This window comes from Anolis carolinensis, chromosome 1, assembly GCF_035594765.1.
Source record: "Anolis carolinensis isolate JA03-04 chromosome 1, rAnoCar3.1.pri, whole genome shotgun sequence".
NCBI classification, from domain to species: domain Eukaryota; kingdom Metazoa; phylum Chordata; class Lepidosauria; order Squamata; family Dactyloidae; genus Anolis; species Anolis carolinensis.
The window spans coordinates 155881369-155908867 of NC_085841.1; the positions used below are offsets into that span (position 1 = coordinate 155881369).

The 27499-nt window shown below is 43.6% G+C and overlaps 1 protein-coding gene across 1 annotated transcript; it reads left to right on the plus strand.

Moving 5' to 3' along the window:
• Positions 1-1868: 1868 nt before the first annotated feature.
• Positions 1869-27499, plus strand: LOC100564302 (cytochrome P450 2K1). The gene is made up of 10 exons (XM_062984605.1): positions 1869-1915; positions 3238-3448; positions 4267-4429; positions 6161-6310; positions 11106-11266; positions 13239-13412; positions 15192-15336; positions 24683-24867; positions 25864-26005; positions 27110-27499. The coding sequence occupies exons 1-10, from the start codon at positions 1884-1886 to the stop codon at positions 27292-27294; spliced, it is 1548 nt and encodes a 515-aa protein (XP_062840675.1). The 5' UTR covers positions 1869-1883; the 3' UTR covers positions 27295-27499.

The following is a 27499-nucleotide window of genomic DNA, read 5'->3' on the forward strand; positions in this document are numbered from 1 at the left end:
ACGTAGATGACCTGCTTGTCGCTTGCCGGACACTAGAGGGCAGTAGAGAGCATACTCAAGGAATTAGAAGAGAAGGGTTACAAAGTATCAAGGAAAAAGGCCCAGTTGTGCTGTCCCACAGTGAAATATTTGGGGTTCCATCTGACCGAAGGAAAGAAGATGTTAGGAGCTGAAAGAAAGGAAGTTGTTTGTGCCATCCCCACTCCCAGTACCCGGCGACAGGTGCGGGAATTTTTGGGATCAGCAGGATATTGCAGACAGTGGATCCCCAACTACGCCGTGTTGGCTAAGCCGCTGTACCAGGCTACGAGAGGTGGAAGAGAAGATCCGTTTGAGTGGACAGAAGAATGTCAACAGGCGTTTAAGGCATTAAAAGAAGCATTGATGTCATCTCCAGCATTAGGACTGCCCGATTTGGAAAAACCATTCACTCTGTTCGCTGCAGAGCGGGAAGGAACAGTTGAGATTGGATGAGAGATTAATTGAAAAGTTAGAGCAAAATGTGCTTACCCTGTGAGAATTGCAGGAGAAGAAATCCTGGGACCCACGTCTTTCCATTTACCAATCTGGCATTAAGTGTTGGATTATGGTTGTATGTATATGAAATGTAAATCAAGTGTTTTCTGCTGTTTTGCAAGAGTGTGTGTTTCAGTAATGAAACAGTTAACAGCAGGCTAGTTTTGACTGACAGCCTGCTGTTGACCTATCAGGCATGATTTCCGGCCTTGGAAGTCGGGAACTTCCTTTGTACTGAGGAATGTGCTTTCTTATCTCTCTGTGTGTTGAGCTGGTACTTGCCGAGCGAAGAGGCTGTAAAGAGAATGCTAGCTCAGAGCGATGGCTTTTGCTATGCTTTGTAAATATGTATTATAGATATTGAATAAATGTTTGGACTTCAGACTACAGATGTGTTTGAGTCTGACATTTGAACAGAGGAATTGGTGTGGCAGACGATTGCAACCAATTCATCAGGCTGCTGGAGAAGATGATTGATGGAGTTTGAAGAAACCCACCCAGCGCGCACCCTGACCATCCACGCTGACATTAAGCAGCAGGACTTTCAACCTGAGGGACCTGCCTTCTTCGTTACCCAGACTATTTGGAGGGGGAGGCAGATGAGGGGCCACGAAGTATCTCATGCGCTCCCTGGGCCTCCTCTTCTTCCTGCATCTCTCATAAGTTTGAAGCACAGGGATGATGTTTCCCCCATCCCCTGGGACCCCCACCTGCCCCCGCATCATGCCTTTCCGATCTTCCAATATTAATTGGTTACAGTGATGGTAAAAAAAAACAATTTTAAATTGAACAGACCCAAGAAAACACCCAATTAAAACAATGTTACGATGGTGCAACTTAAGAAATTAAAAATAACCTCCTCCCAGTATCCTAATGACCTAATGTCCTTCTATCCCACTCTATATCATATCCCTCCCTTTCTTATACCTTCCCAGCTGACCCGGTCCCCCAAATATCAATATATCCTATTTGAATGTCTGAGGCCCTCAGTCCAGTTCGTCCCAATCTTGAGGGCAATACAGATCCAATAAAAAAATAGTAATAGTTTCCCAAGGAGCCAGAACTGCCCAATAATGCAGTCAGGGGCGATAAAAAGGCCTTAAGGTCAAATATAGTCAAAATAAGCATGTAATCCCCACATACCAAGTTCTTAAAAATGGTGAGCCATTTGTTTACAATGTTAAAAGCCCCACTAGGTGGTGCAGAAACCCTCCAAACCTCCACTCTCACGCCCCTCTTCTCTGGTCAAGAGGAACCAGAAAAGAAGTCAGCCAAGCACCAATCATGCAGACCAGAAGTTCTCAGCTGTTTATGCCTGTCCCAGGCAAGGTTTTAGAGCAGCAGCGGCCAGGCAGGGAGGTGTGCAGATGCCCCTGTCAGCTGTTTATACCTGGCCAAGGTGAGGTTTTAAAGCAGCAGCGGCCAGGCAAGGAGTTGTGGAGACGCCCCTTTCACCTGTTTCTGCCTGGCCCAGGTGAGGTTTTAAAGCAGGGAGCTGTGGAGACGGCCCTCTCAGCTTCGTATACCTGGCCGAGGTGAGGTTTTAAAGCGGCAGCGGCCAGGCAGGGAATTGTGGAGATGCCTCTCTCAGTTCCCAGATTGTCTGACAGTGGAGACTCATATAATCCAGTTCGAAGTGCATAACCTGGGATCAGATCCTGGAATATGAGGACAACGTAGCCAGGTGTTCCTGTACTGCCTCTTCACCTGTTCTTTGTGGCATTTCCCCAAATGCATCAACTGCTTCATTTTCCCCAGGTTGAGCACTCTTTTCCTTATAGGAGAAAATCAAGGCAAAGAAGGTGTTCCGTAGTTCCATCATTTTATCCCCTTTTAAAATTTCACCATCTTTTCCAAACATTGGCCCTACAATATCCTTGTTTTTCATTTTCTCAAAAACACCCTTTTATTGTTTTTAACCTGTCTTTTGTGGTTTTACCTTTTTACTATTCCTTGTACATACACTTTTTAAATTTTGTTTTAGTGGAAGGTTCCATAGACATCCATCCTGGATTTGTAACTATTGCATTAAAGCTGTGGCTTTAATATGGCAGTGTAGACTCATATAATCCAATTCAAAGCAGATAATATGGATTATCTGCTTTGATAATCTGGATTATATGGCAACGTAGAAGGGGCCTCATATTCTCTGTTATAATTTCAGAGACCCCACACCAATATCACAAGAAAAAAGCAGGTCTTTTCAGTCTCTTTATTCCTCCCTCCCTCCCTCACATTCCATTTACTTTTGGGCCTGTCTTGGATTCATTCCATATTAACAATCCATTTGTTAGGATTTTGGCAGTAAAACAGTTAAGGAAGTTTTGGTACACATCCAAAGATCTCTCACTAGTTGCTACTTAATAATTACCCAAGACGATAGTGCAGTGCTGCTCTTATCGGTCATAGAATTGTTTTTAAGAAATTCCAAATAATGCCAGGTCAGTGGTTTTAAGAGTTTGAACCCATTTGCACAAGTTTTATTTTGGATAACTATTGCAAAAGTAAAGAGTAACCCAACAGTAACATTCAATAGCTGGAGAAGAAAAGCAACATTTGGGGGTTGTGAAAGTGGGACATAGTTTGTTTAACCTGATAAACAAGACACGTAAATGATTTGCCAGAGGCGGCCTATCACCTAGTATACTGCATTTGTACAAAATAGAAGTACACCCTATTTCAGTTGTCCTTACTTAAATCATACTGCAACCTTCATTTCAGGTGCTGCAGAAAACTGCTTTCAGGAGAAATGGATTGGATACATCCGATTACAATATTTTTCCTAATTACTCTTATAATTTTGCTGGTTTTAAAAATGGGCTATTTCTGGAATTATAGTTCCCAAAATCTTCCACCGGGTCCCAAGCCTTTACCAATTCTTGGAAATCTCCACATAATAGATCAGGAGAGGCCTCACAGAACAATGCTAAAGGTAATGTTTTCTCTTCTTTCTATGCCAGGGCAATACCCACTAAATTTTAGCTTTTTTTGAGCCACATTAGAACAAATCCTAAAATTTGTACACCTGGCAATGTTAAAAGCCTGTATCCCATGTTATTATCTCAGTGTTTATTTCATGCTCTGCCATTGCTATTCTTTGACTGAGTGTGGACTCAGATAATCCAGTTCAAGGTGGATATTTTGGATTATCTGCTTTAATATTCTGAGTTATATGGCTGTGTGGAAGGGCCCATGGTTTTACTACCCCAGCTATTTCCATGTCCTTTATAAGTAATCTCTTAGGGTTCTCTGGAAATTTTCTAGATGTATAACTCTAATGAATGGTGATATCCCAGGGCTAAGTATATGGAATAAGCCTCACTTATCCAAGCTTCTGGATTATCCAAGCCATTTTTGTAGTCAATGTTTTCAATATATTGTGATATTTTGGTGCTAAATTCGTATATACAGCAATTACAAAATAACATTACTGTGTATTGAACTACTTTTTCTGTCAAATTTGTTTTATAACATGATGTTTTGTTGCTTAATTTGTAAAATAATAACCTAATTGGATGTTTAATAGGCTTTTCCTTAATCCCTCCTTATTATCCAAGATATTTGCTTATCCAAGCTTCTGCCGGCCCGTTTAGCTTGGATAAGTGAGAGACTACTGTATATGGAATAAGGATTGTTGTTGGTTTTTTTTTTTTACACAATATAAAAATGTCCTAAGGAAATTTTAAAAAACAATCAATAGAACCATGATACAGATCTGCAAGTCAACATTGAAAATATATTTCATTCCAGTTGTCAAAGATTTATGGCCCCGTCTTCAGCATCCAAATGGGATTCCAGAAAATGGTAGTGTTGACTGGGTATGAGATGGTGAAAGAGGCTCTGGTGGACCAGGCTGACGCATTTGCTGAGAGGCCCGTTATCCCATTGTTTGAAGACTTTGCACAGGGCTTTGGTGAAGTATTTTGTTTTGTTTTTGTGACTTAGGGGATGGACGGATGGTAGTTTTGATTGCTTACAGTATAGTTATGACAGTTTTGGCATAGCAGAACAAATTTTCTACCAGAACTCCTAATTTCCCGTATTATCTGAAAGAGAGCCCTAAAGGTGAAGTGTTTCCTGATCAGTTACTTGCCCATTGGTTTGTTGAGTCCCTCAGGGTTTTGCTTTGTCCAGGTTGAAGTAGTCACTTCTCTCCAAGGTGAAGAGCAACGATAGCTGAGCACTCTCTGGATTTGATCAGTCAGCCAGTTACAGATCCATCTAACAGCCTAGACTACAGTTCACCAACAAGACTATAGTGGGAGTGTCCAGTCAAAAAGCTTTACTGAGATCAAGTTGTTCTTTCAGCACATTTTTGTTATTTATTAATATTTATAAATATTACCATGCTGGGTTGCTGTGAGTTTTCCGAGCTGTATGGCCATGTACCAGAAGCATTCTCTCCTGATGTTTTGCCCACATTTATGGCAGGCATCCTCAGAGGTTGTGAAGTGTTGGAAACTAGGGAAGTGGGGTTTATATATCTGTGGGATGTTCAGGCTGGGAGAAATAACTTGTCTGCCTCAGGCAAGTGTGAATGTTTTAACTGGCCAGCTTGATTAGCATTGAATAGCCTGGCAGCTTCAAATCCTGGCTGTTTCCTCCTGGGGGAATCCTTTGTTGGGAGGTGTTAGCTGGCCCTGATTATTTCTTGTCTGGAATTCCCCTGTTAAGAGTAAAAACAAGCTTTGTTTCACAGATTACAACTGAAGTGCCTAAGATAATATAGACAATGAGATAATGGGCAGATTTATACATAGTAAAACAATTTATTTCGTAGATGGTTTTTGAAAATAAAAAGTCAAATTTTCAGCTCATTATAATACTGAATTAATGCCAGCAGAACTATCAATTATACTTGTGCAATTTGGCCAAAAGCCATGCCATTTTGTGGTCCGTTTTCAGCTGGCCCCTCATTTTGTTCAACAGGAAGTTACTCAAATTGGGAGAAGTGTTGCCATTTTCATTCGGCAAAGATTCGACCCATTGGCTACAATGGGAACCTTTAAAAGTTCAGTTCTCAGCCATTTTAAGGCATATGTGCATGAAACCTACCTCAATTTTAGATCCCATTTACAGCTGTCGGCCAGCCAAGTTTCAAAGCAACTCACCAATCTACTAATTTTATAGAATTATTTCAAGTTTTAACCATAACATTTTTAAAAATAAGACTGCCAGAGAGGGTTCTAGGAATTGTAGTCGCCAGTTGTGTCCACTCTCGGCCCATCAGAACATGGACACCACCAGGCTTGTTTGCTGGCTGAGAAACAGAGAAAGAAAAGAACTTCAACTCCCATCATGCTCCAAAAGGAACTTTAATGCCTGCCCTGTGCAAGTCCTGCTGGGAAAGCGAGTTCCCTTTCTGGAGGAGGAGGGAACTTTGCAAGAAGAAATGGAAGACACTGCTTCTGCCAGGGAATGCAGCAGATCCCTGCCTTAGATATAGCGCAGACTTAACTCCTTCCTCTCCAGAACTGAAAAAAATCTGGCTCCCGTAATCTGTTTTGCTGGGCTTTTTGTCTCCCTCCTCCCCATTTTGTTTTCTGATATTATTTAAAATGGCCCACCAAAAACTACAAATCATTTTCGTTCAAACTGATTTGAGCCCAAGCCTACTATCAATTGAACTTTGAATCTTTTTCAGGTATTCTTTTTGCTCATGGTGAGAACTGGAAAGTGATGCGGAGGTTCACCTTATCCACACTTCGGGACTACGGAATGGGCAAGAAATCCATAGAGGACAAAATTGTTGAAGAGTGCAGCACCCTGACAAAGAAACTGGAATCTTATAAAGGTTTGTTCCTTTTGATGTTCTTGAACAGGGGTTCTCAAACATTTTAGGCCACGGGGCCCTTTTTGAAGCAAAAATTTGTCGTGTAGCCCCCAAAACTGTTTGTATATTACATTATATATTATATTGTTTATTATATATATATATATCTATATATATAAAAGAGTGATGGCATCACGGCGATGGACAAAACAACAAATCTACAGCCCCCCCAAACTCGAAAATTGGCAACGCAATCCATCATCCCCGCCTCCAGTAAGATACAACACAAACAAACAAAAAACACAATCACAACACCAAAAAAACACAACAGGCGATGTGCGCATGCGCACAAACACAATCCTCCCAACTCTTCCCCCGCGTGCGCGTGCACACACAAAACCGTCCCCCCTCCCTCCCCCTCTATCGCCGCCTCCACCGCCGAAGCCAGAGACTCGCCAGGAGAAGGCACATCTCCGCCTCACGAGGCTGAGCTCCCCATCCTCGAATTGGGAGTTCCACTCCAAAACACCCGGAGGGCCTATGCTGGCCCGCCCCTGGCCTCACATCTCGCCTGGGAAACAAAAAAGGCTACTTTCCCCCTCCCTCAGTACCTTCCCGGTGTTTCGCGCCAACAATGTTACCTCCGCTTGAGGCGCTTGGGAAAGCGAGTCCTGCCTCTCTCTGTGTGTGTGGAGGTTCCTTTCCCACCCCTTTTCCTTCCTCTCGGCCCTGCAGCGGCGGATGAGCGCCCCATCGCCCGCCTTCCCGGCCCTGTTCTCCCCCTCCTCCTCCTCGCCGCTGCTCAGGCCTCCTCCTATCCTCCTCCGCGGGAAGAACATGGAGGCCGGCACCGGGAAGCGCGAGGCGGGGAGGAAGCCGCTACGCCCCGGGCCTGCGCCTCCACCGGAGCCCGCTCTTCCCTGGCCTACCAGGCCTGCCAACCCACCACCACACCGGCGCCGCCTTCGGTAGGAGAGGGAGGGCCGGGATGGAGGGGCAAAGGAGAAGGGCAGACCTTACCCCACCACGCCTCCCGCCTGGCCCCTGAGCAGGTACAGAGCGCCTTCTTCTCCTCTTCTCTTATTTATTTACCCTTTTCCAGTGCCCGGGGATGACGCAAACGCCTTCCTTACAAAATTATAAATATACAGTAGAATCTCACTTATCCAACATAAACATCCCTGCACAACATTGCATAAGTGAATCTCTTGGATAATAAGAACAGATTCAGGAAAACCCAATTAAACATCAAATTAGGTAATCGTTATACAAATTAGCCACCAAAACATCATGTTATACAACAAATTTGACAGAAAAAGTATCACAATTTAAAACACTGACTACAAAAAAATTGACTACTAAAACGCACACTACGTTGGATAATCCAGAACATTGCATTACCAAATGTTGGATAACTGAGATTCTATTGTAAGATGAAATAATTACTGTGGTACAATAATGCACAACAATATAATCTCTAAAATCAGAACACTCAATAAAGAACAACACTCTGAAAACAGGGAAATTCGACACAGGAAACAATCAGGGCCAGCTAACACCTCCCAACAAAGTATACCCATCACCAAAGTCTGCCAAATCCTCTGTTCTCTGACGCCCACAGACACTAGAAGCACATAAAATATCACAAACAACACCACTCTGAAAACAAGGGAATTCCAGACAGGAAACAATCAGGGCCAGCTAACACCTCCCAACAAAGTATTCCCATCATCAAAGTCTGGCAAATCCTCTTTTCTGACGCCCACAGACACTAGAAGCACATAAAATATCACAAACAACACCACTCTGAAAACAAGGGAATTCCAGACAAGAAACAATCAGGGCCAGCTAACACCTCCCAACAAAGTATTCCCATCATCAAAGTCTGGCAAATCCTCTTTTCTGACGCCCACAGACACTAGAAGCACATAAAATATCACAAACAACACCACTCTGAAAACAAGGGAATTCCAGACAAGAAACAATCAGGGCCAGCTAACACCTCCCAACAAAGTATTCCCACCATCAAAGTCTGGCAATTCCTCTGTTTTCTCAGGACCACAGACAGTAGAAGCACATAAAATATCGCAAACAACACCTCTCTGAAAACAAGGGAATTCCACACGGGAAACAATCAGGGCCAGCTAACACCTCCCAACAAAAAAATCACTCAGGGAGGAAACAGCCAGGCTTTAAAGCTACAAGGCCATTACATGCTAATCATTTTTCCTCATTCCAGCATTCATACTTGCCTCCAACAGACAAAAACAATCAAAAATTTTGTATATTCACAACCTTTAGGAAATAATATCCCCTGATGGTGCAGCGTGTTAAAGCGCTGAGCTGCTAAACTTCTGGACTGAAAGGCCACAGGTTTGAATTGGGGGAGCGGAGAGAGCCCCCACTGTTAGCTCCAGCTTCTGCCAACCCAGAAGTTCGAAAACATGCAAATGTGAGTGCATCAATAGGTACTGCTCTGGCGGGAAGGTAACACCGCTCCATGTAGTCATCCCACATGACCTTGGAGGAGTCTACGGACAACGCCGGCTGTTCGGCTTAGAAATGGAGATGAGCACCAACCTCCAGAGTCAGACATGACTGGACTTAATGTCAGGGGAAACCTTTACCCTTGCCCTTAACTACCACCAATTCCTCAATACTTTATTTCCCAGACCACCAGACTTCGCCACAGCAACGCGTGGCCGGGCACAGCTAGTATATATATATATCAGGAATGTGCAAACCTTCTGACACATTGTGTTTTAAAAATTGACAGATGGGTCAGATTAGTGGCAGATGGATGGAGACGGTTTGTGTGAAGTCATTGAAAAAACATGAACAAATTACTATGCACACTGCATATATCTTATTTGTAGTGCAAAAACATGAAAGAACAATACAATATTTAAAATGAAGAACAATTTTAATCAGCATAAACATATCACTATTTCAATGGGGAGTGTGGCTTGATTTTAGCTGATGAAATAGTCAAGTTAATTAGGATTGTTGCTGCTGTGTACCTTCAAGTCATTTCTGACCTAGGGTGACCCTATGACCTGTTAATGTGGGATTTGTGTATTGGTAGTGTTTAAATGAAATTTGTGTCTTGTCTGTATTGCATACTGATTGCATCATCCAGAGTGTAACATAGTCTGGAAAGAGTTAATTACTAAGAAGCTGTGTTGACCTTGATGTGTGACTGGAGCTAGGGAGTGTCCAGACACAAGTGTTTGTGCATTGCTGATTGCATCAGTTCTGTTCAGTTCTGTTCTGAGTTGAGTCGAGTGCTGTCTGCTGAAAGTCAAGTCCTGTGTCCATTGTCTGCAAGTCTGTTTGTCTTTATTACTGCTTTGTATATAGTTTTACCAGCGTTTCTGATGTCTCTCCGTTCTGCATTCCACTGATTCCATCCAACTACTGCTGCGCTGCAATTACTCTGACATGAACTTTATGATACAGGCTGCCAGAATCACCATGGTTCATGGGGAATTCGGCAGTGCCCATTTGGGGTGTGTGTGTGCAGGGGACCCATTATCCCATTATGTTGATCGCACAGCTTTCCCTCATTGCCTCCTGTGTTGCTGCGGTGGCGGCATACATCAGTTACTCTATGGTTTACCCATGGAGCTCTGGTGGAATTTCTTCTGCATCATGGGATGGACTCATATGATCCAGTTCAAAGCAGATAATCTGGGATCAGATCTTGGGATATAGGGAGCTGTAGATCCAGCCTGGAACAATCATTCCAAAGATTGTCCTGGGAAAGTTGAGTCTAGGTTATGTCTACACAGCCAGAATAAAATGGACTCACCACTCAGGCTGGATCTACACCACCATATAACCCAGGTTCAAAATGCAGATAAGTGCATTGGTCTGGATTATATGGCAGTTTAGATCCAGCCTCTGGATCTGTGGTTCAGACACTCAGGACATCTGCTACATCCAGCTGTTAAACTGCATCAAGAGAGCTACAGAGCTAATAATAATAATAATAATAATAATAATAATAATAATAATACCTTATTTTTCTATCCCGCCTCCATCTCCTCGAAGGGACTCGGGGTGGCTAACATGGGGCCAAGCCCAAAAGCAGAAACAAAGTATGACAAGTTAAAACCAGTATAAATAACTATAAACCAGTATCAACACAATGATCAATCTAAATAAACAGATTAAAACACAGTAATACAATATAACACCATAATATAACCAGATAAAAGTTAAAGTAATAAAAAAAAACATCGCCACTAATGGATAAGATGGGGGCTTCCAGGCATGTTGGGGATTTGGACAGGTGGATCTGGCCCAATCCACTGTCCACATCACCAAACAGTTTAAGGGCATATCGCTTGCTGAGATAATGAATCATGTGACCAGAAAAGTGATGTCAGCAGCAAGCCTCTGGAAGAGAGTTGCTTGTTGGTGGGGACAAAATCGCTCCCGTGCTCCCCTAGACTGGCTAACAGTGTGAAAAGGCAAAGGATTCCTGTGACTGCATTGGATCAGCCTCAGAGTGTTTTAAACTGGAGTTTTCCTATAAACTGGAGTTTAAACTGGAGTAGCCAAGGCCTATGTCAACATGGTTTAGGAACCCTCAAGTGTTCCTGAGACACTAGAAATCTTTGGAGCAGTTCCTTGCTAACATAATCCTCAATATATCAGAACTTAGACTCAGTATCTAAAATGAACACAGCATATACATGGGAAGGCTGCCTGAGGGATTTTAAATCTATGAAAAGAAAATTTAAGGTTGATATCCTTTTATAACCTATTTTCCTCTAAGCATTTTTGTTTTAATTTTCTATTTGCTGTATAGGGAAACCATTTGAGACAACTGCAATCATGAATGCAGCTGTTGCCAACATTATAGTATCGATACTACTTGGCAGGCGATATGAATATGAAGATCCTACATTTCAAAGATTACTGAAGTTATTCAGTGATAATATCCGGCTTTTTGGAAGCCCCTCAATCCTGGTAATCTCACTTTTTTTACTCCCACAAGTATTGCATGTCTTGATAGCATGGACTGGTAGTGAGCATTTAGTGTGGTTTTGCAATTCTGAAAAATCCAGAATCTGAAAGTTGAGGAATAGAATAATTTCCCCATATGTCACAGGATCAAATACACATATGAACCCATTTGGTGTTTCATCCAGGACTAAGATTGTTTTGGTATCTGGATGAGAAGAGTATAGTCCTATCAGTTCTCTTGGACCTCTCAATGGCCTTTCATGCCATAATATGCTGCTGAACTGTCTGGAGGCTTGGTGTGTTACATTGGATTTGATATTTTCTGAGGTTGTATCTGGAACTGTATGCTTGGGAGTCAATGCTCAATGCCTCTGCTTTTTTGGCATATTTTGACTCTTATTTTTGTGTAGTGTACTTTATCTTGCCCAGTGTTTATATGAAGGTTCTGACAAATATTACTGGAAGACACCTATTGTAGCTCTGTTGTAAACTCACCAATGTGCCAGTGACACCCTACCAGCTAACATCACAAAGACAATTCAGTAGCTTTGAATAGTGTCCCTGTTCAAAAATGGATTCAACCAATTCTGGCAGGGGTTCTTCTTATCCTGAAAGCTTTGATCTTACACTGTTTTTGGACTCCCAAAGCTGGCAGTGATGCAGTGGGTTTGTGCAATGTAGGGCCCTTCCACAGAGCCATAGAAGGAACCACAGTCAGATTGCCAGGACTCTACAGCTTTTGATGACAGCACCTGGGTTAAAGCAAAAATACATGACTTTTTAAAGGGGATGCTGACAAATTGGGTTATCTGATGCTTTGAGATAGCTGCCTGTAAAACTCCCAGTTGCTTTGTTGCTTACAACAATTTTATCACTATGACTGTCAGAACTTTCCAGTATTCATGTTTTCTTGACCCTGGACTGGCTACAGTTGTTGTTGTTGTTGGGGTTTTGTTTTTTGTTTTGTTTTTTACTACTGACTTACTGACTGCTGAATCACCCTCTTGCCTCTCCCTTTATCCTACTGGATAACTTGACTAACGTGGACTTGATTAACTACTGAATAGCTCTTGTTTACTAACAATTGTAAGCAATCAAGGGCTCTTCCACACAGCCATATAACCCCAAATATTACTGATTATAACCCTGTGTGGAAATACTGAGATTTGGTTTGAGCTTCAGGAACACTGTAATGGAGGCACTGTAAGTTTTTTTTTAACTTTTTAAAAGGGTTTAGTGGGCTTTTGGGGAGGGGGTAGGTGTCCTCACAGTTTTCTGGGACAATTTGGCCCAGAAAACCACGGGACTGCTGTCTGGACTGCAATCTAGACAGCGGAAGTAGTGGGTTTATCCCGTGCCTGGGTTTTCCTGGTTTGTGGTGAATTAATTTGTGTTTTCCAAAAACGTTGTCTGGACAGCCCCCTTTTTGTTGTGGGAAGTCCCTTATTAAAGGGGCTGTCTGGATGGGCCCCTAGTCCATTCTGCCATATAATCCAATTCAATATGGATTTTATACATCTGTGTGGATGGGCCCCTAGTCCATTCTGCCATATAATCGAGTTCAATGTGGATTTTATACATCTGTGTGGAAGGGACCCCATTTAGCTGGTACCTATGGAGATTGATAGATGCTGGATAAATGCTGTTTCTAGTTGCTTGGATTTGCTATTAAAAATAAGCCTAAATAGTACTAAACCCCATATGATACCATACCATAATCACAGCTATTACTATTCAAATATAGTAATTAAAACAAAATAAAGACAAACAACTTCAAAAACAGTTATACATTGTTCGACTAAAATTGATTTTATTTTTTAATTAAAGTATTATTTCTTCAATTTTTGTCAGTTGCTTGAGAATTCAGGTTCCTTGAGGTATATTGAAAGTATTCGAAAATATTTGCCTGAAAGAATATATTTTTTCAGGAAACTTTCTTCTTCTTCTTTTTTTTTTTTTTTTGGTCATGTTTCAGTTTTATAATATGTTTCCTGCTCTCGGTTTCCTTTCTGGTGGTCGAAAAACTGTCCTTGATAACAGAGAGGAGCTTTGTGCTTTCATAAAGGCTACATTCATGAATCACCTCAAAGAGCTGGATGAAAATGACCAGCGGAGCTTTGTCGATACCTTTCTTATCCGACAGCAAGAGGTAACGAAGTCTTTTCAAGGGGAGGAATGTTGACATTTTCATATAAACAAACCCAACATTTTCTAAATGCTCTTATGTCTGTTAACAGTAAGGATTTTCTGCAAAATCATCTTGATCACAAAAATATAGAGTATTAAAGATGGCAACCTATTAACAAGATATGCATGTGAGCATGTACTTTTCAGAACACTGAAAGGATTATTATTCACTTCCTTCCTCCTCAGTGCCCAACCTCACCCCACTTACTAACAGTTTCAGAGGCCCCACACAACCATTCCATGTTTCATGGGGAGCATGCAAGACTGCCAAAATGTCTCCTTGTAAGTAGATGTGAAATGCAACATTGTTGGAGCTGGACACATTAAAATCTCTATATAGAGCAATTAGAGACAGAAGGACCCTCTTGGTTCATGGCTTCTCTCTTGTTTTCACCTCTGCTTCTTAAGATTTATGTTTTTTATTTTGTGTCAAAAGCTTTTGACACAAAATAAAAAACATAATAAATAAGTTTAAAAGTGATAAAATAAAGGAATCACAAACAGCTAAATAGTTTTGGACCAAAAGCGGGCAACAGCAATCGCATTGTCCGTAGCTTTAAACAACTCCTCCTCCGTGCATGAGGCAGGGCATTGTGGGCAAGCATACATATGAGGAGTTGTTTGTTCAGCTCCTCAGTCACACAAGGTGGAAGATTCCTCCAGGTAGTGCCATCTTACCAGGTTGTCTTTTGATCTGCCCACTCCGCTTCTCAGTCTGTTTAGGGACTTCCAAATTGCCCATTCTTGGTTTGCCCCTGGAGGCAGGCCCTCAAGTTTTATGTTAACTCAAGGCACCTCTACTCTGATATAGATATTAAATATTCCTGTAGACATTAGGGCTGTGATTTGTTGGAGTTCTCCTGGGGTCTCCACACTACTGTCATGTGACCTCTTTACACGGGGCTAAATTCAGCATCCTGCACCAAGGAGCACTGAGCTGCACCAAGGAGCACTGAGCTGGTGCATGCCGTCACCAGAGCAACATGAGAGGGCTCCCGTATTGCCATTAGAATTCATGGGGGCAAGCTGCATGCTCCATGTACACTCACGCTTCTCCCCTTCTGATCGTCCTCAGCTGGAGCCGGGCAATGCGAGGCATGGGGTGCCAGATTCCCTACCCCCTCTATGAAGCAGAACACCTCTGGCGGCTGTGTGACATGGCTGATAGTTGCACATCTGGCTATAAAACCATAGTCACATTATTCTGTGATCCTGTCTGTTCCCTACAAAGCATGGAAAAATGGGGGGGGGGGGGGCGCGGGCTTCAGAGATTGATCGGTAAATTGTGGTGAAGAATGCTAAATGGTTCAGCCTAGTGCAGGTTCCATGCAGACATATGTTAGACCTAACAAAACAACGGCCAATAAATGTGTTATAAATGTACGGGGGGAGCCGAAAGTCATGAGAGCATCTGTTTTCAGTAATTTTTTGGAAAAAAAGATTTTACAACCAATTTTATTTTCATTACATATTCTGTCTATAATGCTATTGTGTTGTAAATTTAAAACAAAAAATAAAGGAGTTATTAAATACTGAAAATTTCTTTGTGACTTTTGGCCCACGCTGTATAATAAATTAATATAACACAATAAATATATAATGTAATGTATCCAAGGTCTCTACTTTTTCCATCACCATGAATATTAAGTTTATTCCTGTTTCTCAGTATGTATTTTGACATATGCACATGGAAGATTGTCACTCCTTTTGTTTTCAACCATTGTTTCTTTTTTCAACGTAGGAGAAGAACAACAATGTTAATGAATATTTCCATAATGAAAATCTACAAAGCCTTGTGGGTAATTTATTTGCCGCTGGCATGGAGACCACTTCCACCACCCTACGCTGGGCCCTTTTGCTAATGATGAAGCACCCAGAAATTCAACGTGAGTTTCCTTTGTTGACATTATTCCAATAGACCGTTATTTCCATTCTGCATAGGAATTAGGACAGTTGAAGTAAAAATATGGATAAATAGCTAGAGTTGGCTATTACTGCTATCCCTCGTTATCCGAGCATGATGGTTTTCCAAGTGTAGTGTCTTGGCGGTGGGTATGTAGGTGTCACGCCCGGGGCAACAGAGCACTAAGAACCGACACACGGAGGCCAAAAACTATCTAATATCTTTATTAAGGAAATATGTAAGAATAATAAAAACAAGTAGGAAATATAGTCCAATAAAAGACCTTTCAGGGAAGGTCAGAAATAGTTCAAAATTATATTGTCCAATATTTTTTATTAGAGTCCAAAGTTATAAATCCAAACCGAAACACACTCTATTTGCAAGCAATAGAGTGGGGAAACATCCAAAATCTCTCCAAAGTTCAAAGTAAGTCCACAGCAAGAACTAGAAACAAGGCTTGATACTAGAAACAAGGTCCAAGGCTGGAAGCAAGGCAATATAATTCTTGAATACTTGGCTAGGCAAGGCAAGGCAAGGCAAAGGTACTGAAGTTGCGGACTTCGCGAAGTCCACTCTTGGCTGGAAACACGAAATCACTCCTGAAGCTGATCTGTTGACTCTGCACGGAATTCTTCGTGTCGGGCACTTTTAACTCAGTCTCATTTCTCTGCAAAGCAGGTGTCCTGAGCTTCCTTTCCCAAGGGAAAGGAGAGCAAAACACATCTCCCTCCAGATGCGTTCCTCCCTAGAATTTCCCAGGGGAACATGGCTAATTAACGTCTTGTTTAGCTGCTAATCTCAAGCTCCTCCGAACCTGCTCTTTCTCGCCCCTGCCTGCCGCATAGAACTGTTTCCTAGGAAAAGGAGGGGAGGCAGTGGGAAAGGCCTGTTCAAGGTCTTCCTTAATGGGCTCTCGGGTAGAATCATCAACAACAGGCATCTGGAAAGATTCCGGCTCTTGCTGAGCCGGCAAAAATCCCCTGTTTTCCTCCTCATCAGCCACAATGGCACTGGGATCAGGACTCCATGGCCCATGAGACATCACAGTAGGTGACTGTGGAGTCCTATTCTTGACCCGCATGTTCTTTCACAATGAGGACATCGCGTTCCAGGTGGAAGGCGTTACTGGTCAGGGTTGGCTTGGCACACCTTTCTCTTGGCATTTTTCTCCCTTTTGCCCTCCATTTGTGTCTCTTAAAATTCCCCAGCACTGCTGGTCACAGCTGACCTCCAGTTAGAGCACTCAAGGGCAAGGGTGTTGCACCCCTAGACTGCAAAGACACCTCAAACCACGCTGGAGCCCCAGACTATAAGCAAAGCAAGTTGTGTATTGAAGAATATATGTAAACAATAGCAAATCAAATTTCAAAGTCAATGAAACAAGGTTTTAGTCCACCAGGTACAAGATACTGGAGAGTCTCGAAGCATGGGTCCATGAAAGTCAAACACAAGAATAAACTTCAACAAGGTATCAAGATTAGTCCAAGAAACAGGAACAAAACTGGAACAAAGAACAGAACTCTAAACTGCAACTTTCAGGAACAATGACTGGATAATCCAAAATTCCACAGGAGCAAGAACTGGAACAAAACTCAAGATACAAGGCTACATGAACTTGGCATGAAAGTCCACAGGAACATGAAACAGGATTCTATGAAGCAGGAAGCATGAGTCCATAAGCAGGAACAACACTCTCGATGTGCAAAGTTACCACCTCTGAAAATCTCTCTCAGAAGCGGTTCCTCTTGAAGCTGAAATCAAGGCCTCTTTCCATGGGAAGTTTTCTCAAAACCCTTTCTCATTAGCAACCTTCTGCTTCTTCTCAAAACCTCAATTTCTTGTCTCTGTTGACATATTGCTTTCTTTCTGTCAACCTCATTACTCTTATCACAACTGAAATGCCCATCTACCAAGGGACAACTCGACTTCAACTCTCCCAAGGAATGCGATTCAAACTGCCTGCTTGAAACTATTGTATGCTTGCTCCCAGAATTCTCAGGAACAAACTCTGACTGTGCAGGAACAGCAGCCTCATCCAACTCTGGCTGCATCCTGCCCCAACGCTTATGCATCTGACAGATCAGGTGCAGGTACAATCACAGGCTAAACAGGCCCAACTTCAGGCTCACCTGACAGCTGACCTCCACTTAGAACACTTAAGGGCCAGGGCTTCCCAGTTCTCAGTGCATATGCCACAGTGTTTAAGGTTAGCTTTAAGCCCATCTTTAAATCTCTTTTCCTGCCCACCAACATTATGTTTTCCATTCTTGAGTTGGGAGTATTGGGCATTCGGACAATGTGGCCTGTCCTGCACGGTTGATGGCATAGGAGCATTAAAGCAATGCTACTGCATTAAAAAGGAGACAGGGAAAAGGAGGGTGATGGTTTCTGCTCATGCTCTGGGGCCAGATTTATGAATTTTGTTTTATATGCCATTTTCACATCTCTCTCACCCACACTCACAGTCTCAACATTTCATCAGTTAGCACTTTCCCATTTTCAAGATATTATTGCTCCCCATGAATGTAAAGAGTATACCTCCATGGCTTAGTACAGGGGTCCTCAAACTTTTAAAGCAGAGGGCCGGTCCCCAATCCTTCAGACTGTTGAGGGGCTGAATTATCATTTGAAAAAAAAATACGAACAAATGCCTATGCACACTGCACATGTCTTATTTGTAGTGCAAACCCCCCCAGCAACAATGAAAGAACAATATAATATTTTAAAATAGGAACAATTTTAACCAACATAAACTTATTGTCAGGACCCAGGCTGCAGAGCACCAATAACCTTACACAGAGGCCAGAATCTATCTAATATCTTTATTATCGAAATATATAAAGTCAATAAAAACAAGTGAAGAATAAAGTTCAGAAGCAGACCTTTCAGATGAGGTCAAATATAGTCCAGAAATGTATTGTCCAATATAAGATATTAGAGTCCAAAGTTATAATCCACTTGACCGAAACACACACTTTGCCAAGCAATAGTGTGGGGAATGACAGAGTCTTTAAGGTCCAATGTAGCTTGACAACAAGGCTGGAAAATAAACTTGATTCTTGGCTAGATCAAAGACTTGAAACGAGGCAAACATGAAACATGAACAGAGTCCAAGGAAGTCCGTGAAACAAGGCAAGGCTGGAAACTTGATCCGGGAAACAAGGAACTGGGGTTACGAAGTCCACACACGATCTCTCTCCTCAAGCTGAACAATTGACTCCGCAAAGTTCCCCTTGCGACCAGCACCTATATTGGGTCTCGTTTTCCCACCAACAGAACACTTTCCCTAGAGAACGAGAAGCGAAACCCAACTCTGTCCAGATGCATGACTCCTTAGAATTTCCCAAGGGAAGCAGACCTAATCAGCTAGTTGTTTGGCAGGGATTCTCAGGCTCCGGCGATTAGCCTCTCTGGCTCCTCTATCTCTATTATAATTGTCCCTCCGGGAAAACGGGGGGGAATTCTGCCCAAGGCCTGTTTGGCTACATTCTTGAGGACAAACATCCTCCAGGTGGAGAGGCTCCGATTCTGGCTGAAACAGCGGAAATCCCATGTTTTCCTCTTCGTCTGCCACAATAGTACTAGGAACAGGACTACAAGGCCCATGAGTCATCACACTATCCCCGCCCTCAAGGCCCCCCTCAAACATGGCCCCTCTCCTCGAGTCGCGGGGCTGCGGCTTGGCAGGGTAGGCCTGATTGAAGCGGCGGACTAAGTCGGGGGCATGGACTGTGGAAGCGTCTTCCCAAGAGCGTTCTTCGGGGCCAAAACCCACCCAGTCAATGAGATAGTGGAGGCGGCGGCGATGAAAGCGAGAATCTAAAATGTCCTGAACCTCGAATTCCGCCTCCCCGTCCACCAAAACAGTGGCGGGGGCCGGCCGGCTCGCATCAGGGCGTACACCATCCGCCGGAAGGAGCAGGGAACGATGGAACACCGGATGAATGCGCATGGAGCGCGGAAGTTGGAGTTTGAAAGTCACGGGGTTAAGTTGCGCCACCACTGGGTAGGGACCAATGAAACGGGCATCTAACTTCCGGCAGGGACGGTGGGAGGGCAAAAAGCGAGTGGACAACAGAACCCGATCTCCTACCTTGATCTCGGGGCCCGGCTGGCGATGGCCGTCAGCGTGGCGTTTATAGTCCTCCTTGGCTTGATCCAGTTGTTGGTGCAAGAGTTGTTGCACCGCTGTGAGTTCTTGCAGCCAGTCCTCCGCTGCAGGGACTTCTGAAGTTTCAATGACAGAAGGAAAGAAACGTGGATGGAAGCCGTAGTTTGCAAAGAACGGGGTTTCTTTAGTTGAAGCCTGGACACCATTGTTGTAAGCAAATTCCAATAGAGGTAACAGGGAAGCCCAATTGTCCTGTTGGTAGTTTACATAACAGCGAAGGTATTGTTCCAAAGTGGCATTGGTGCGCTCAGTTTGCCCATCCGTTTGGGGATGGTGAGCTGAAGATAAACGAGAGTCTATGCCCAATAGTTTCTGTAGTGCTTTCCAGAAACGAGAGGTGAATTGAGATCCACGGTCAGTGACTAAACTCTTGGGCAATCCATGTAGTCGGAAAACATGTTGAAGGAATAAATCTGCAGTCTCTTTGGCCGTGGGGAGACCATCGCAGGGAATGAAATGGGCCAACTTGGTAAAAAGGTCCACCACCACTAGGATCGTGGTGAATCCAAGGGAGGGTGGTAGGTCAGTGATAAAATCCGCAGAAATTATCTCCCATGGGCGAGAAGGAGTGGGAAGGGGATGCAGTAGCCCTGACGGCTTCTCCCTTCGTGTCTTGGAACGCTGACATACAGGACAGGTATTGACATATTTCTCCACATCCTTGCGGATCTTGGGCCACCAAAAATCTCGTAGGATCAAGTGCATGGTTTTAAAAAGTCCAAAATGCCCTGCTGGCTTGCTGTCATGACACAGATGAAGTGCTTTTTCTCTGCCTGGACCTGGAGGGATGTAAACATGATTCCTGTAGCATAGTAGCCCATCCTTAAGTGAGAAAGGGAAACATAGTCCTTGGCGAATCTGTTCTTGAGCCCAGGCATCTGCCTGTTGACTGGCTCTAATTTCTTGAGCGCAAAGGGATTCTGGGTTAGAGGGAGTTGGTTCAATTGAAGTGGATTTCGTGTTTCCCACTGTGAGTGTGGCAAAGTTTTCGGGTTGCAGCAATCTAGATTCTGAGGTCTCTCTGCGTCCTGCAGCATACTCTGGTTTCCGTGATAGAGCATCTGTCTGCTTGGTCTGCGCCGGGGTTACATAATGGATCTGGAAATCAAAACGTTCAAAGAATAAGGCCCAGCGCTGCTGCCTTTGATTTAACTTTCGTGCGGTCCTTAGGTGCTCTAAATTTCGATGATCAGTATGAACTTCAATGGGAAATTTGGCCCCTTCTAACCAATGTCTCCAATTTTCAAAAGCTGCCTTTATGGCCAAAAGTTCTTTCTCCCAAATAGTGTAATTTCTCTCTGGGGCTGTTAGTTGACGGGAGTAATAGGCACAAGGATGAAGATGTTCTCCCACTGGCTGCATGAGTACAGCCCCAATTGCCACATCAGAGGCGTCAGCCTGCACAACAAAAGGGGTTTTAGGATCAGGGTGCTGTAGAATTGGCTGGGTCGTGAATAACTGCTTTAGCTGGTGGAACCCTTTCTCTGCTTGCTCCGTCCAGCGGAAAGGCTGTTTCCCACGGATGCAGCTGGTAATTGGGTCAGACCAGCGAGCGAAGTCTGGGATGAATTTGCGGTAGTAGTTTGCAAACCCCAAGAAGCGCTGCACTTCCTTCTTGTTGGTTGGCGCCCGCCATTCCAATACTGCTGAAACCTTTGCCGGGTCCATGGAGAGCCCTAGTGGCGAGACGCGGTATCCCAGGAAGTCTACCTCTTGCAGATCAAAGGCGCATTTTTCTAACTTGGCATATAGTCCATGATCCCGCAATCGTTGTAGCACCATTCTGACGTGTTGCTCGTGCTCCGATTGTGATCTAGAAAACACCAAAAAATCGTCCAAATATATGATCAAGAACCGATCTAGATAATCCTGGAAGATATCGTTGACAAAATGCTGGAATGTTGCGGGAGCTCCGGATAAACCGTAATTCATGACTAGGGACTCAAATAATCCGAATTTGGTCTGGAAGGCGGTTTTCCATTCGTCCCCTTCTCTGATGCGAACTAGATTGTAAGCCCCCCGGAGATCCAGCTTGGTGTAAACCTTGGCCCCTCGAAGCCGGTCTAATAGGTCTGAGATCAAAGGCAGGGGGTAGCGATTCCGCTTCGTGATATTGTTCAACGCTCTATAGTCCACAACCAAGCGTAGGTCCCCTGACTTCTTTTTCACAAACATCACTGGGGAAGCAGCTGGGGATTGAGAGGGTCTGATGAACCCCTTGCGAAGGTTTGACTCTATAAACTCCCTGAGAGCTTCTTGCTCTGGTTCAGTCAGGGAGTAGAGGTGTCCTCGCGGAATCGGGGCCCCCTCCACCAAGTCAATGGCACAGTCGTAGGGTCTATGTGGGGGTAGTTTCTCGGCTTCCTTTTCATTGAAAACATCCCAAAAGTCCGAATATTTCTTGGGCAAGGTGATGATGGGCTCAGCGTCCGTGGCATGACAGACCTTGGCTACTAGACAATGGTTTTGGCAATATCTTGAGGCAAACTGTAGTTCTCTGTTGGACCAGGAGATGTTTGGGTCGTGGAGTGTCAGCCATGGAATCCCCAAAATCACAGGGAAGTGGGGAACCTCGGTAACGAAGAAGGAAATTTCTTCCATGTGTTCCCTTATCCACATCCTGGTGGGTTCAGTCCATTGGCTTACTGGACCTGTCTTTAGGGGACGGCCATCTATGGCCTGCACCACCCGGGCATTCTTGAAATCATGATATTGTAATCCCAGAGAGTCGGCATACTCTCTATCGATGAAGTTGTTTGTTGCCCCTGAATCTATCATGGCATGGATCATGACGGGTCCTTTTTTCACTGACCACAGCGTGACCACCAGGAGAAATAGGACCCCGGTTTGCGGCTCTTGAGTGGGGTTTTTGACCGGGTTGGCGAGCCTCTCTACGCCCGGTCGCTGGCTTCCCCCGCCGGCTTTGCCCCAGCCGCCTCCGGCTCCACGGAGGACGCCGCCGCCAGGCGGGCGGCGGGCTTCCTTTTGGCTGGACATTCTCTGGCGAAGTGGCCCCCATTCCCGCAGTACCAACACAAATTCAAACGTTGGCGGCGGGCCTTTTCGGCAACATCCAGTCTGGGGCGCACATTGCCCAACTGCATTGGCTCCTCCTCGCTACCCATGGGGTTTGGGGCTGGCGGTGGGGATCTCCATGCTGGACGTGGCTGAAAACTGGCAGAAGCGGGGGGTTTCACTCCGGCTCTTCCACTCTGGCCTCGGAGCCACTGTTTTTTGTTGGCTATCAGGGCTTCGGCACGTAAACACTGGCTGATGAGTCTCTCAAGAGTCCCTGGAGGATCCACCTTAGAGATCTCTTCCTGCATCTCGAAGTTGAGGCCCTCGCGAAACTGTCCTCTAAGGGCTATATCGTTCCAGCCGGTGCTCTGAGCCAGCACCCGGAACTCGGCTATGTACCGGGACAACGGCCTGTCCCCTTGGAAGAGACGCTGGAGTTTATGGCCGGCCGCCTCCTCGTCGTCTTCGATCCCCCAGGTCTTTCTAAGGTGGTTCAAGAAACTTTGCGCAGAGCTTAGGTGCGTGGAACCCGCATCAAACAGCGCCGTCACCCAATTGGCCGCAGGCCCATCTAGGAGACTGTAGATCCATGCCACTTTGACATCTTCTTGGGCAAATTCGGCTTGGCGGGCTTCTAAGTACGCCTGACACTGGCGACGGAAAACATGAACCTTGGAATCTTCTCCAGAAAACTTGGTTGGTAGCGCTAGGGCAGGAAGACGCACTCCGCGTTCCTTCAAGCCCAGTATTTCACCCTCCTGCGTTCGGAGAGTATCACGGATTCTATTGAATTCTTCTTGGGAAATGGTGTAACTGGCCGGTTGAGCCTCCGCTCCGGTTCCTGTAGACATTCTGGCCTTAGGTTGTTTGGTGCTTAAGGTGGCGGAGTCAAACTGTCAGGACCCAGGCTGCAGAGCACCAATAACCTTACACAGAGGCCAGAATCTATCTAATATCTTTATTATCGAAATATATAAAGTCAATAAAAACAAGTGAAGAATAAAGTTCAGAAGCAGACCTTTCAGATGAGGTCAAATATAGTCCAGAAATGTATTGTCCAATATAAGATATTAGAGTCCAAAGTTATAATCCACTTGACCGAAACACACACTTTGCCAAGCAATAGTGTGGGGAATGACAGAGTCTTTAAGGTCCAATGTAGCTTGACAACAAGGCTGGAAAATAAACTTGATTCTTGGCTAGATCAAAGACTTGAAACGAGGCAAACATGAAACATGAACAGAGTCCAAGGAAGTCCGTGAAACAAGGCAAGGCTGGAAACTTGATCCGGGAAACAAGGAACTGGGGTTACGAAGTCCACACACGATCTCTCTCCTCAAGCTGAACAATTGACTCCGCAAAGTTCCCCTTGCGACCAGCACCTATATTGGGTCTCGTTTTCCCGCCAACAGAACACTTTCCCTAGAGAACGAGAAGCGAAACCCAACTCTGTCCAGATGCATGACTCCTTAGAATTTCCCAAGGGAAGCAGACCTAATCAGCTACTTGTTTGGCAGCGATTCTCAGGCTCCGGCGATTAGCCTCTCTGGCTCCTCTATCTCTATTATAATTGTCCCTCCGGGAAAACGGGGGGGAATTCTGCCCAAGGCCTGTTTGGCTACATTCTTGAGGACAAACATCCTCCAGGTGGAGAGGCTCCGATTCTGGCTGAAACAGCGGAAATCCCATGTTTTCCTCTTCGTCTGCCACAATAGTACTAGGAACAGGACTACAAGGCCCATGAATCATCACACTTATCAGGATTTCATGGGAACTGTGGACCTGCTTCTGGCCAATGAGATAGTCAAGTTAATTAGGATTGTTATTGTTGTGTGCCTTCAAGTCATTTCAGACTTGGGGAAGCCTAAGTCTAAAACTGAGGGCAGGAGCCAGGAAAATGAGCCTTAGTTTGGGGACCCTTGGCATAAAATGACATATTCTCATTGTAGTGATAATTTTCTTCCCACATGGCATAAATTAAGATTCAAAGCTGAAAATATACTAAATCAATAGAGATTTGTGAATGTTAATCAAGAAAACATAGAAATAATATGATAAATGACAACTGTGTGATAATGAACAATGTTGATGAAATGTGAAATGTCATGATCTTACTAGAAAGAATTGTTCTGTTTTCCAGGTAAGGTTCAAGAAGAAATTGCTGTCACTATTGGGTCTGCTCAGCCACGGGCTGAACACCGAAAAAAAATGCCATATACAGATGCAGTAATTCATGAAGTTCAAAGATATGCTAATATTCTCCCAACCAGTGTGCCACGTGCAACCACTGTGGATGTTACTCTTAAAGGCTACTTCATCCCAAAGGTGATCGGATTACTGTACTTATATTAATCACGTTGAAGTTTTAGCACAGTGGTTTGTTTCTAACATTATGTTATATGTCAAGCAACATATCATATTTCATTGCATAGTAGTCACACTTTTCCCCTTTTTCCAATAAAAAAAAGGGAGTGTGACTATTACACGTGGAAAATATCTGTTTCTGTTTGTTTGTTTGTTTGTAACTTCAGAACCATTTGGTGCTGATTTTCCCTTTCTTCCTCCTTTCTTTGAAGGCAAGGAAGTTTAGAAACTATAAAATGGAGGTCTCCTATCTTATTTCTCCTTCCTCTGAGACCTTAAGACAGCTTTAAAAATCTGAATGTCGGTCTCTGGAACTCGAATAGCCCAGCCTTCCTCCTATCTCTGACACTCAATTCCAAGTTTTGTAAATGTCAATAAAGCTCCTAAGGGAGGAAGGAGGAGGGAAGACAGAAGAGTGGAGCTTCGAAGACCTCTATTTTATGATTTTTAAATGGAGAAAGACAGAAGGAAGGGAGAAATCAGACACAAATGGGGATGCAACTACTATGCAAGGAAAACACCAATACAATTTTGGCACCCAAAACATGGCAATGCGACTATTATTTGGTGGCAACTATTATACAATGAAATATGGGTAATTTTTTTAAAACTTTTGAGCACCAGATTCTGCCAGTAATAGATAACTAAATCTACTGTATATAATCGAGTATAAGCCAACCAGAATATAAGCCGAGGCACCTAATTTTACCACAAAAAACTGGGAAAACCTGCTGACTCGAGCACCAGAGTCTGCCAGTAATAGATAACTAAATCTAATTTGTTACATATTGTCTTGAAGATTTTCTGGATTCAAGATAATCTAGCTAACTCAGATCTTATTTCTTTTGAACCAAGACATTTATCTCAGTATATGTGAAGCCAATTTTAGATTTTAAGGATTACAGCAGAGCCTTCTATGTAATTGTATCAAAATAACCATCACATTTGACCCTACAGGGAACCCACATCATTCCATTGCTATCCTCTGTGCTCCACGATGATTCTCAATGGAAGAAACCACTTAGATTCTATCCTGAACATTTCATCGATCCTGAGGGGAACTTTATTAAGAGAGACGCCTTCATGCCTTTCGCTGCAGGTAGTATCTTTTGTGTGTCCAGAGCGGACTCAATTCATTCATCCATTTTAAGCATGTTGATTTATTTTACAAACAGTTCTAAAGGACACTCTGTAGGGAATTATTCCACCCAACACCTAGACCACTCATTCAATTCTGCAATGGGATGTCCAGGCCACTTCGTTCTCAGCAATGCACAAGGAAAGGTTTTTTTCCTCAGGACAATGAGGTATTATTTTTGTGAGAAACAAAACATTACCTGAGGATCTTGTTCAAAGTTATAAAAACAATTAAGGTTTTACCAGTTAGTACAGATGGCACATACGACTCTGGAAATATGTGATGAAATGGAGATATGAAAGAGAACAATTGGAAATCGTTTATGGAACGGAAGAAAAATAAAATTATAACTGAGCACAAGTCAGAACTATTGCTATATGCAAAAATTATTCCATACAAATTAGACCACAATTCCATTCTTCCATCCATTCTCTGAAGTTTTCTAATTGAATAATATCTGAAACAAATAATGTAAAAGCATCAAATGGCACATTCAGAAAACTGTTGGGGAATAGAGGACTTTGTTTGTCCCTAGAGGACCTTGGAGAGGAAAAGAATTTTGGGGGGGGGGGGGGGCGGGGGGGGGTGTTTAAACTTTTTTTAGCAAATTATGAAGAGCAATTCCATAACACAATATAATTAAGAAATACATCAATAAACTTCAGTGGACACTCATGGGGATTTGGTTAATCCGTTAAAATTCATGAGTAAACCAGTTTTTTTTTAAAAAAAAAAAACTGAAAAAATGTGGGTGGGGGGTATGTGGCAACCTACTATCAGCACACATCTCCCTCCCCTTTGGGAACCCATTGCTGCCTGGGACTTGCAATCACCCCTGTTCCAGGATTAATGCCTGGAATTGATTGTGTAGCTCTATATACACAGCATGGTTCCTTTTGAATGCTGCATTCTTCTAAGTGTGTATTTCCATAGATGCATAATCTCTCTATTCCTCTTCCAATAGGTCTACTCTGCTTCATACAAGATATAGTTTTTAATCCTAAACAAATTTCCTTCATTTCAATGATTTTTGCATTGCTGCTAATTTGTGATTGTTGCTTACAGGTCGGAGGCAGTGTGCAGGTGAGACCCTTGCCAAAATGGAGCTTTTCCTCTTCTTTACAACTCTTATGCAGAGATTCACCTTCCAGCCAGCCCCTGGCACCTCTAGAGAAGACCTGGACCTTACCCCTGCAGTTGGGTTTACAACACCCCCAATGCCCTTCGATGTCTGTGCTCTGCCCCGTTGAGAAGGCTTAAGTCTGCTATGTGTCCATCTCTACACTTCTTCTGCTGTTTTATTCACCAAGAAAATTTACTGTACGAACTATTCTGTACAACTAGCCCATACTTACTTACACACTTCAACTGTTCAAGATACCATTGTGCTATTTTGAAGTTCACACTTTCTCCAGGGAAAACCCAATTCACAAATAAATATAGCAGTGGTGGTGA

Bases quoted from the DNA above. Each gene is read 5' to 3' on its own strand.
- LOC100564302 (XM_062984605.1), top strand. From the start codon at position 1,884: ATGCCCCTGTCAGCTGTTTATACCTGGCCAAG. The intron at 1,916-3,237 runs GTGAGGTTTTAA...CCTTCATTTCAG, and splicing joins GCTGTTTATACCTGGCCAAG to GTGCTGCAGAAAACTGCTTT. The intron at 15,337-24,682 runs GTGAGTTTCCTT...TCTGTTTTCCAG, and splicing joins GAAGCACCCAGAAATTCAAC to GTAAGGTTCAAGAAGAAATT.